The sequence below is a fragment of the Bos javanicus genome, chromosome 21, assembly GCF_032452875.1.
Source record: "Bos javanicus breed banteng chromosome 21, ARS-OSU_banteng_1.0, whole genome shotgun sequence".
NCBI classification, from domain to species: domain Eukaryota; kingdom Metazoa; phylum Chordata; class Mammalia; order Artiodactyla; family Bovidae; genus Bos; species Bos javanicus.
In genome coordinates, this window is record NC_083888.1 from 45,171,384 (window position 1) to 45,183,359 (window position 11,976).

The window sequence follows — 11,976 nt, forward strand, 5'->3', positions numbered from 1 at the left end:
TTATTGCCACTGCCTAGGTCATTGAAGCGGAGAAGGCGACGTCCCACTCTAGTACTCTTGCCTGACAAATCCCATGGACAGAGGAGCCTGGTAGGCTGCAGTCCACGGGGTCGCTAGAAGTCAGACACGACTGAGTGACTTCATTTTCACTTTTCACTTTCATGCATCGGAGAAGGAAATGGCAACCCACTCCAGTATTCTTGCCTGGAGGATCCCAGGGATGGGGGAGCCTGGTGGGCTGCCATCCATGGGGTCTCACAGAGTCGGACACGACTGAAGCGACTTAGCAGCAGCATCAGCAGGTCATTGAAGGCTTTGTGACATCTATGGCTCCTCCTTCTCAGGAAGTAGCCCTATAGAAAACTGAACAGCATTTTATTCAAACTCAGTGGTTTTATATTCTTGGCTTGTAATTCTTTTACAAAGGTTTTCATCCCCTGAGCCCACCTTAGTGTGAAATGGAACAGAAAGTTGTGACTTCTGGCCTAGTCACTAGAAAAACCTCCCTCTTGTTCTACTAGGCTTTCCCTGAGGCTCTTTTCAGAAGTGTTTCATTCTTACTTTAGTTAAGATGACTCTATAGTTGCTCATTTTCATAATTTTCCATGGTGTCCTTTCTAATAATGCCCTTTATTGAGCTTTTACTTTAGGTCAGGTATGGTTGTTGGTCCTGGCTGCTGTTGTGCTCGGTTGTATCCAAGTCTTCGTGACCCCATAGACTGTAGCCCACCAGGCTCCTCTGTCCATGGGATTTTCCAGGCAAGAATACTGGAGCAGGTTACCATTGACTACTCCAGGGGATCTTCCTGACCCAGAAATTGAACCCACACCTCATATGTCACCTGCATTGGCAGGCAGATTCTTTAACACTAGCCACCACCTAGGAAGCCCTAGGTCAGATATGTGTTAGTATTATTCACAGGAAAACTATCTTCACAACTCTTCAAGGAAAGTAATATTTTAAGAATGAGGAAATAGGTTCAGAGAGGTTAAGTAAATTGTTCAATGTAACACAGCTAGCAAATTGCCGAGCCAGGACAGGAACTTGGGTCTGTCCAACTTCAAGGCCTCTATAGCTTAGTAACTTATTCAACATCATCCTTTCATTATGTACTTTATGTACTCCTTAATTCACTTTGATCTGTGTTCCTTCATCATCATACTTCAATGCATTCTAAGAGTACCTTTTTTTTTCTGAAGTCATGGTTATATAGGAGACAGAAAAAGGCCTCATACCTTAAAATCTTATCAGCAGCTCCAGGGAGAAGAATTCAGTCAGGATTTGGCTTGCAGAGACATGAAGCCATCCAGATGAACCCCTGGAAGCTTGTCGAGCAGTTCTCCACACCTGGGTTACCTTGAGCTTGGAAATAAGTAGGCAGACTCTGTCCCCTGCCTCAAGGGCATTCACAGTGTCAAGAGAGAGAATCTATTCAGTTGATACAAATATAGGTGTGGTGGAGCCAGAGCATGAATAGGTGACTCTGTAGTGGCAACGGTGTCCAGTAATGTCGCCGCGAAGCCTTAAGTCCTGAATTAGTCTTCTGGAGGATCCTTGGTTGTGAGATTAGACCATATGCAGGTCATTTAGCCATAAAACAGATAACATTTGAGTCCGTTCTAGGTGGGTTCTTGGAAGCAAACTCTGATTTGATGGCATGAAACCAGAAGAGGGTTATAAAGAAATCAAAAAAGAAAGAAGTTGAAGGAAATAAAGCTAAGCCTCAACATTCAATAGCAAAACAATATTTCTTCTTAACATTTAAACGAACAAAGACAAAAAGAAAATGGCCAGCTTGAGAGGAAATGGAGGAATAGATGACAATACAGTTCTTATTGCCATTAGCCTTCATAGCTAAGGTTTTTAAAGTGCTTTACAAAATATTATGCTTCACAATATCTTTATGAGACAGGCAAGTGTTATTATCTCCATGGAAAGGTGGGGAAAAGAGGCACAGAGGTTTGCTTCTTTTATGCCAAGTGAGGCCAAATATTTTGTGGAGTATTTGAAATAAGACTTGAAAATAGAGAAGCCAAGAGAGAGAAGGCTGGAAGAATTTGTAATTGAGGGGCATAATTTCACACCACATAAGTGTCTAGAGCACGTTAATATAGTGAATCTTCATTTCCAGTGAAGTGGAATGAAAGCCTTGAATTGCTTCAATGCACCACATCGTGCAAATAGCAATTTCAGTTTCAGAAAATCCGCCACTCATAGTAGAGTTGTTCAGCGAAAATGGTTGTGATGAGGACTTCACACATAATTGTCCAAAATATGTTCAGAGTTGTGTACTGTGTATCTACAGAATATATCTATATAGACTTTCTCCATTGAAATGTTAAATACGGGTATTGTGTGGACTCTGAAAATACACTAATGAATATCTAGTATATCTTGGCTCCACTGTGTTATTTGTTCACGTATTTCTTTTCCTTTTATTCCTTGCCTTTTAGATACTGCTTTTTCTGTGTCCTCTTTCATTTTGGAATTTTTTAAAAAGGGTTCTGCCCAGGGAAGACAGATGCAGTAGCTCACTAAGAATAAATGTCACCATCCTAGTTTATTTATAAAATATATATAAAGGATATAAATACATATTCATCTTCTTTAAAGACTTAAGTCTCAACATTCTCAGTGAGAAATATGGTGCTTATAGTGATTTGTTTTTATATTTTTCAATAGAGTGTTTGAAGTTAAAACATTTAGAAAGTTAGGTTGTCTATCAATAAGTTTCTGACCAAACTAGGAATAAAGCCTATTGATCTTCTAAAAAAGATTTTTATTTTGTATTGGGGTATAGCCGATTAACAGGGTTGTGATAGTTTCAGGTAGACAGCAAAGGGGCTCAGCCCTAAGTATACGTGTATCCATTCTCCCCCAAATTTCCCTCCCATCCAGGCTACTGCATAACACTGGGCAGAGTTCCCTGTAAAACCTTTTGATCTTGACACCTAGTTAGGACTTTTCAAATAGTTAATGCTCATGAATATACCATGTGGGTCTTGTTTTAAAACTAGCATTCCAAAAAAGATTTGAGGTTACAATGCTGCTTTCATTTTTAAACTAGTTTCAAAGGATTAAGCACAATAAACCTTTTGAAGGGAATAAACCAATCTCTTTATTTATGATCAATTGAAACTATTAAAGCTGTTGTTTACATAAGAGTTTCAACTTTTATTTTGAAATTACAATGACTATTTAAAGAATAATCAGTTCAGTTCAATTGCTCAGTTGTGTCTGACTCTTTGTGACTCCATGGACTGCAGCACGCCAGGCCTCCCTGTCCATCGCCGACTCATGGAGTTTACTCAAACTCATGTCCATTGACTCCGTGATGCCATCCAACCATCTCATCCTCTGTCGACCCCCTTCTCCTCCTGCCTTCAATCTTTCCCAGCATCAGGATCTTTTCAAATGAGTCAGCTCTTCGCATCAGGTGGCCAAAGTATTGGAGTTTCAGCTTCACCATCAGTCCTTCCAATGAATATTCAGGACTTCCTTTAGGATGGACTGGTTGGATCTCCTTGCAGTCCAAGGGACTCTCAAGAGTCTTCTCCAACACCACAGTTCAAAAGCATCAATTCTTCGGGGCTCAGCTTTCTTTATAGTCCAACTCTCACCAGAGCTTTAACTAGATGGACCTTTGTTGACAAAGTAATGTCTCTGCTTTTTAAAATGCTGTCTAGGTTGGTCATAGCTTTTCCAAGGAGCAAGCGTCTTTTAATTTCATAGCTGCAGTTACCATCTGCAGTGATTTTGGAGCCCAATAAAGTAAAGTCTCTCACTGTTTCCATTGGTTCCCCATCTATTTGCCATGAAGTGATAGGACCAGATGCCATGATCTTAGTTTTCTGAATGTTGAGTTTTAAGCCAGCTTTTCACTCTCCTCTTTCACTTTCATCAAGAGGCTCTTTAGTTCTTCTTCACTTTCTGCCATAAGGGTGGTGTCATCTGCGTATCTGAGGTTATTGATATTTCTCCCAGCAATCTTGATTCCAGCTTGTGCTTCATCCAGTCCACTGTTTCTCATGATGTACTCTGCATATAAATAAATAGCAGGGTATTTATAAATTAAATAAGCAGGGTGACAATATACAGCCTTGACGTATTCCTTTCCCGATTTGGAACCAGTCTGTTGTTCCGTGTCCAGTTCTAACTGATGCTTCTTGACCTGCACACAGATTTCTCAGGAGGCAGGTCAGGTGGTCTAGTATTCCCATCTCTTTAAGAATTTTCCAGTTTGTTGTGATCCACACAGTCAAAGGCTTTGGCATAGTCAATAAAGCAGAAGTAAATGTTTTTCTGGAACTCTCTTGCTTTTTTGATGATCCAGTGGATGTTGGCAATTTGATCTCTGGTTCCTCTGCCTTTTCTAAATCCAGCTTGAACATCTGGAAGTTCACTATTCATGTACTGTTGAAGCCTGGCTTGGAGAATTTTAAGCATTACTCTGCTAGCATGTTTTAATTAAAAATTTCAATCAAAGTATAATTTACAATGTTTCAGGTGTACAGTAAAGTGATTCAGTCACACGTGTATATCTATTCTTTTTTTCCTTTTTCATTATGGTTTATCACAGGATATTGAGTATAGTTCCCTGAGCTACTCAGTAGGACCTTGCTGTTTATCCATTCTATATATAATAGTTTGGGTTGGCTAGTCCCAAACTCCCAGCTGGAATTATATTTCTCACCTGATCTAGGGGAGAATTAAGCCCTAATAAATTAACTTTTTTCCTGTGTATCTAGAATAGTACTAATTTTGTACTACCCTTGAGAGAATTGAGAGAATAAAGAAATTTTCTGTGTATTATAGTTCAGATGAGGAATCCGAGTTGAAAATGTTGAAGTTTTCTTTATTTAATCTTCTTTGCATTTCTGTCTTCTCTCAGAAACCTCCCTTCCTTAGCAAAATATTAACAACAAACAAGCTTTAGGGAAAATGTACTTTATTGGAAAGCAGAACAGTCCTTATATACAAGTGTTATAGTTACAGTGCATGAAGGCAGAAAACAGTTTTATCAATGACTGACAACTGTATTAGACAATAATAGCCAGGCCAATATTCTAATTATCTCCATGGAAGGTCCCTGGGGAAATAGAAAGGAAATAAAGGAAACATAGCCAATAGAGTCATTCTATCCTATTCTCTCATGATAATACTGACTTCTTTAATAATCATTTCCATCACAAACACATGCCCATGGGTACATGCTCACACACACAGAGTATTTGCTTTTACTAAACAAGTATGGTTGATATTTTAGCAACGGCAATTTTCAAAAACCAAGAAAGATGTTAGTATGGTTGATCTCATGATGTATCATGTTCTTAAGTGAAAAAACAAAACAAAACCAACTTAATAATAACAAAGAAGATAAGAGAATATGTTAATTTCATCTTATAGATATTTACTGTAAAATGAAATGCTACTCATTTTACTCATTAGTCGACAGGAAAACTTGAACTATACTCTGTTAGTAAAGAAGATACCTTTAGAGAGTAAATAATAATAGTTTTCTGTTTACTGACGCTGCTTTTAATGTCTTTTTCCAGATTACTGCTTGGGCCATGTGGGTTTGGTGCTACAAATGCTTATCCAAAGGGCCTCAAAGGAAAAAAAATTACATAAACGTTCTTTTTTTTTAAATTTCTCTGTGAGGAATGATCTATGAATCAGTGTTTAAAGTTACATATAGTTACATATAGTAAGTTTTTATGCCACTATGAATAATTCAGATCAGTTCAGTCACTCAGTCGTGTCCGACTCTTTGCGACCCCATGAATCACAGCACCCCAGGCCTCCCTGTCCATCACCAACTCCCGGAGTTCACCCAAACTCATGTGCATCGAGTCGGTGATGCCATCCAGCCATCTCATCCTCTGTAATCCCCTTCTCCTCCTGCCCCTAACCCCTCCCTGCATCAGAGTCTTTTCCAATGAGTCAACTCTTTGCATGAGGTGGCCAAAGTATTGGAGTTTCAGCTTCAACATCAGTCCTTGCAAGGAACACTCAGGACTGATCTCCTTTAGGATGGACTGGTTGGATCTCCTTGCAGTCCAAGGGACTCTCAAGAGTCTTCTCCAACACCACAGTTTAAAAGCATCAGTTCTTCGGCACTCAGCTTTCTTCACAGTCCAACTCTCACATCCATACGTGACCACTGGAAAAACCATAGCCTTGACTAGACGGACCTTTGTTGGCAAAGTACTGTCTCTGCTTTTTAATATGGTGTCTAGGTTGGTCATAACTTTTCTTCCAAGGAGTAAACGTCTTTTAATTTCATGGCTGCAATCACCATCTGCAGTGATTTTGGAGCTCCCCAAAATAAAGTCTGACACTATTTCCACTGTTTACCCATCTATTTCCCATGAAGTGATGGGCCCAGATGCCATGATCTTAGTTTTCTGAATGTTGAGCTTTAAGCCAACTTTTTCACTCTCCTCTTTCACGTTCATCAAGAGAACATTGACAGTAGCCATAACAGCAATATCTAAATCTTTAGGTCTATAAATAGTGATATAAACTGGAAAATACAAAAAAAATATAAATCTGCACCACTAAATATTAATGACAAGTTTGGTTGTTTGGGTGCTGTTTAAACAGCTGGTATTAGGGTTCGGTTTGAGTTTGTAGAGGGCGTCTCTGGTGGCTCAAATGGTAAAGAATCTACCTGCAATGCAGGTGACCGAGGTTTGATCCTTGGGGCTGGAAGATCCCCTGGAGAAGGGAATGGCTACCCATTCCAGTTTTCTTGCCTGGAGAATTCCATGGGCAGAGGAGCCTGGAGGGCTACAGTCTATTGGGTCGCAAAAAGTCAGACATGACTGAGTGACTACACTTTCACTTTGCATATGTAAAACTCAACAGTGCTGGTTTTTAAATCTGCTTAAAAGGAAGTTAGATGCAGAGAAGCATGGCTAAAAATATTGTATACATTTTTCTTATGCACACATAAATATTTCCCTTTAATAAAGATTTTCTCATATTTAATGGGAAACAACTAAAATGTCATGAAAACAGTCCAGTAGGGAAACTTTTACTATTTATCTTTCAGATCATATTTTTTTTCCTTCAAAATGTGCACATATTCTTGTGATGTTTTCAAAAGTAGGTCCTGATATAGATTTGACTCAACTGTAGATCCTAGAGGAGACACTCTATAGGATCCAGATTTAAATTCAGCAACAGTTTTTTCTAGTTCTGTAGTTATATTCTTTTGCAACTCCCACTGCATCTTGGTCAAGTAAGTCTCCGTGCTGTTATTTGAAGGGCACAGAATTGAGGTAGAAAGCAGTACATTTGCTCTTGGAGTAAGATTTCCATTGAGCACTAAAGTATTATTGAAATTTCCAACACAAGGGGACTCCAGGACTGGCCTCCTGGTGAGAGTGCTGAGGCAAGATCTGTCCTGCTGTTTATCCATCCCACGTTTGGTACTGACCGCTGCCAGCCTCTCCTTAGTCTTGTCTAGTGTATTTGCCAATGACTTTTTAACTTCCAGTTCTTCTAGGTAGAGTTGCTTATATTTTTCCAACTCTGCTTTGTTAGAATCTTTTTGAAAAATGTTCATCTTGGAGAGTTCAGATTCCAAGTCTTTAATTCTGAGTTCCACCTGACTTCATTAAAGCATTACTCCTCTCTCTTAACTGCTCTAAATTTTCTTGAGATGCTGCTTGTACCTGACTTGTGAGTTGACATACCTTCTTTCAGTCCTGTACCTCATCTTCTAAGTTAGCACCATCACATGACGTGACCTCCAGTGAAGCCTCCAACATAGACTGCATTTTTAGGGGATCTGCCAGTTCTGGTGGAAGTTGTCTCGAGGCTGCTGTGGCAATCGCACTGGGGCTCCTGACACTGTTGCTGCCACCACCGCAGGGCCCAGACCCTCGGGGCTCCCAGTCCCAGCTTTCCTGGGGCAGTGCGAGCCCCAGCAGGCTGTGGATTTCCTTCACCACACAAACGTTCTTCAAGTGTGTGAATTATTCCCTGGACATCATGACTGACTTTTGGAATCTGGGTTTCTTTGTTTTAAACTAAGAACTGTGCAGTTCAAGCTGAGTGTGGTTGAAATTAAAGTAAAGAAGCACCAAAGGAACCGGGAGGGCCTCCTTTTCAAAACCTGTATGCAAGCCAGCCTAGTGCCTCTTTTGATTGCCCCCAAGTTAGCATTTTAGGTCAATGTCAATGTTTTAGGTCAATGTCAAATAAAGAGATAAACCACAGATTTCACAGGCATTATATAAATGTAAGTAAGAGGAATAGAATGAATAAATTTATAGATTTTTTTCAGTGAAGTGATGAGTAATGAATAGTTTGTTCATTTACCCTGAAATGTAGTCATCTCTTGATGTCTGAAGGGAGTTGGCTCCCGGACCCTGTGGATACCCAAATCTGCAGATGCTCAAGTCCCTTACGTAAAATGGCATGGGTGCATGCGTGCTTAGTCACTCAGTCGTGTCCGACCCTTTGAGACCCCATGGACTGTAGCCCGCCAGTCTCCTCTGTCCATGGGATTCTCCAGCAGGAACACTGGTGTGGGTTGCCATTTCCTTCTCTAGGGTATCTTCCCAACCCAGGAATTGAACCAAGGTCTCCTGCATTGCAGGTGGATTGTTTACCACCTGAGCCACCAATGAAGCCCATAAGATGGTATAGTATCCGCATATAACCTATGCACCTCCTCCCATACAATTTAAATCATCTCTAGATTACTTATAATACCCAACACAATATAAATTCTATATAAGTAGTTGTCAGAGCGTGACAAATGCAAATTTTACTTTTTGGAACTTTCTGGAATATTTTCCCAAATATTTTTGGTCCATAATTGGTTGAATCCATAGATGTGGAACGTGTGGATATGGAGGACTAACTGTAGAATTACCATTTTTCTTAGCTAAAGCACAGTGATCATTCTGCCTTAGTACAATATATAACAAGTCTTCTAGTGAAATCATCTCACATCCAGTGTATGTCACTATTAACCTCTGATGTAAAACTTGATTCCAACTAAATCTGATTATATTGCAGGGAATCTAGCATTAGGATGGTCCTAGACATACACATGAAAAACTTTCTTTGTGTTGCCTACTTTTCCCATTGATGTAACACAAAATATTACTTATGACATCTAGTACAATGATTTAGGTAATAATGTCACCAGCTAAAGCTATGACATGGATATAATACATAGTTGCAGTTAGCCTATCAGACACAAATCTTCAGGAAACTAGGCTTTATTGGTTCAGATACTTGCCTGCTTGCTTTACAGAACACTTTGTTAAGTGAAAGGAAGAATAATGTCTCCAATTGAAAAATAGAGGGAGTTTGGGGCTGGCAGAATGCAATTGCCCAAGTTAGAGCAAACCAAATTGATCTGAAATCATTTAGATAACAATGTGATGGTCAGCGGACAGCATTTGTTTATGAAGACAGATTATGGCAGGCAAATCTGATTTATTTGATCTTATAAAATTACTCAAGTTTGTGGATAAAGAAAACTCCATGGGCAAACAATATATCTAAATGTTTGTAAAAGCTTTTGATGTGGGTCTGCATGAGATTAAGATAATTGAAATGCTAGGAAGATGTTGCCTGGATAACAATGCAATGGTGAGGTTATCAGATTTAAAACAAAGTAATCATAAAAAATGGATCATAATAGCTAACTGATATATTTGGCAGAAGACCATAAAAGAGCTGGTATCTTTATAGATCAATATGGTAAACAAATATGAAAATGATTTAGTGCACAAAAATTCATTTACTCTTTCTATAGGAGATAACAGATCATAAATAAAAATTAGTTCAGGGACTTCTCTGGCAATCCAGCTGTTAAGACTCTGTGCTTCCAATGCAGGGGTCTCAGGTTCAATCCCTGGTTGGAAAACTAAGATCTCACATGCCACATATCATGGCAAAAAAATTCAAAATACTTTACTTCTTGTCCAAAATGAACTATTACTTTATTCTGGCTTCTACTAATACTTAGAAATTTTATAATTTGTGATGTCTGCTAAAAATATTAACATAGACAATCATAAGCTTGATAGGTTTTCAAAACATAATAAAGTTGATAAAAATCTTATAGATTTGTAACTAAATTCCTTTATAGATTTTTAAAAGCTGAGAGATCATTTAACAGCAAATAGCTATAGGTGCCAGAAATGAGGATGAAGATCAAATGTACATTTCTTATGATAAATCACAATTTCACAGCTTGTAAACTAGAACTATATTTTGGAAGACATATTTTTTTAACATCTGATACAAGTTTTAAAATATGCATTCTCTCTGAGAATGCAGCATAGCTAACGTAGTAGTAGAATTTCTACTACTCTGTATCTACCCTAGAGGAAACACTCTTAAATAGACTCAGAGACACAGGGACATGGGTATTAATCATCACACTTTGTTAAGTGTGAACACAGAGCAACAGTGAAATAAACAATGGCATATGCACACTAGGGAATATTATGCAGTAGTTACAAAGAAATAGGTGATATAAAATAGATACCAAAAAGAACCTACTGTATAGCACAGAGAACTATACTCAGTACTTTGTAGTAACCTACAAGGGAGAAGAATCCATAGTGGCTGCACCAACTTGTTGATACATACATACTTCTGGATACACACATATTGCTTTGTTGTACACCTGAAGCTAACACAACATTGTAAATCAACTATACTTCAATTAAATAAAACAAATGAAATGGGCGGACCTATGAGTCATAATATAGAATGATTTCCAAAACAAATTGTTTTGTGAATAAAGCAAAGTGCAAGAAAAAGAACAAATAGCTGTTGTGATGGTAATAATTTTGAGAGAAACTGAAACTAATTGTAAATAAAAATTAAGGAAATAGGATAGAGAAGGACAAAGGAATACAGCACGATGTGTTTTTAAAGTCTTATTGTAAAATGGACTTTTTCCTTTTACATTTTTTAAAATATATTTTATTCAAGTATAATTGACTTGCAATGTTGTGTTTATTTCTGCTGTATAGCAAAGTGACTCAGTTATATATATATGTGTGTGTGTGTGTATACATATATATATATATATGTTTTTCGCATTTTTTCCATTATGGTTTATCACGGGATATTGAATAGAGTTCCCTGTGTTATAAAATAGGACCTTGTTTATCCACTATATATATAAAACTTTGCGTTTACTAATCCCAGACTTCCACTCCATTCCTTCCACCCACTGTTGGCAACCACAAATCTGTTCTCTGTGTCTGTGAGTCTGTTTCATAGAAAAGTTCATCTGTGTCATATTTTGGATTCCACATATAAGTGATATCATATGGTATTTGTCTTTCTCTTTTTTATCTTTCTCTTTCTGACTTACTTCACTTAGTACGATAATCTCTGAGTCCACCCATGTGGCTGCAAATGGCATTATTTCCTTCTTTTTTTTAATGAGTAGCAATCCATTGTATATATGTACCAGATCTTCTTTATATATTCATCTATCAATGGATATGTAGGTTTCCATGTCTTGGCTAATGTGAATAGTCCCACTATTAACATAGGTGTGCACGTTTCTTTTTGAATTATAGTTTTGTCCAGATATAAGCCCAAGAGTAGGATTGCTGGATCATATGGCAACTCTATTTTTAGTTTTTTGCGAAACTTCCATACTGTGTTCCATAGTGGCTGCACCAACTTATGTTCCCACGAGCAGTATAGGAAGGATCCCTTCCACTGCACCTTCTCCAGCATTTGTTATTTGTTGACTTTTTAACGATGGCCATTCTGACCAATGTGAGGTGGCACTTATTGTAGTTTTGATTTGCTTTTCTCTAAAAATTAGTAATGTTGAGCATCTTTTCATGTGCTTGTTGGCTATCCATTACATCTTTGGAGAAATGTCTGGTTAGATCTGCCCATTTTTCAACTGGATATTTTTTGTTGTTGTTTCTGAGTTATGTGAGCTATTTGGTATGTTTTGGAAATTAAGC

The 11,976-nt window shown here is 38.2% G+C and overlaps 1 protein-coding gene across 1 annotated transcript; it reads right to left on the minus strand.

Annotated features, from left to right (window-relative positions):
* Window positions 1-6,984: 6,984 nt before the first annotated feature.
* Window positions 6,985-7,626, minus strand: LOC133233983 (ankyrin repeat domain-containing protein 26-like). Its single transcript, XM_061394156.1, has one exon. It carries the CDS (start codon window positions 7,572-7,574, stop codon window positions 7,044-7,046), a length of 531 nt encoding a protein of 176 aa, XP_061250140.1. The 5' UTR covers window positions 7,575-7,626; the 3' UTR covers window positions 6,985-7,043.
* Between the last annotated feature and the right edge of the window lie 4,350 nt (window positions 7,627-11,976).

Coding starts and splice junctions, on each gene's coding strand:
- LOC133233983 (XM_061394156.1), bottom strand. CDS start 7,574: ATGAACATTTTTCAAAAAGATTCTAACAAAGCAGAGTTGGAAAAATAT.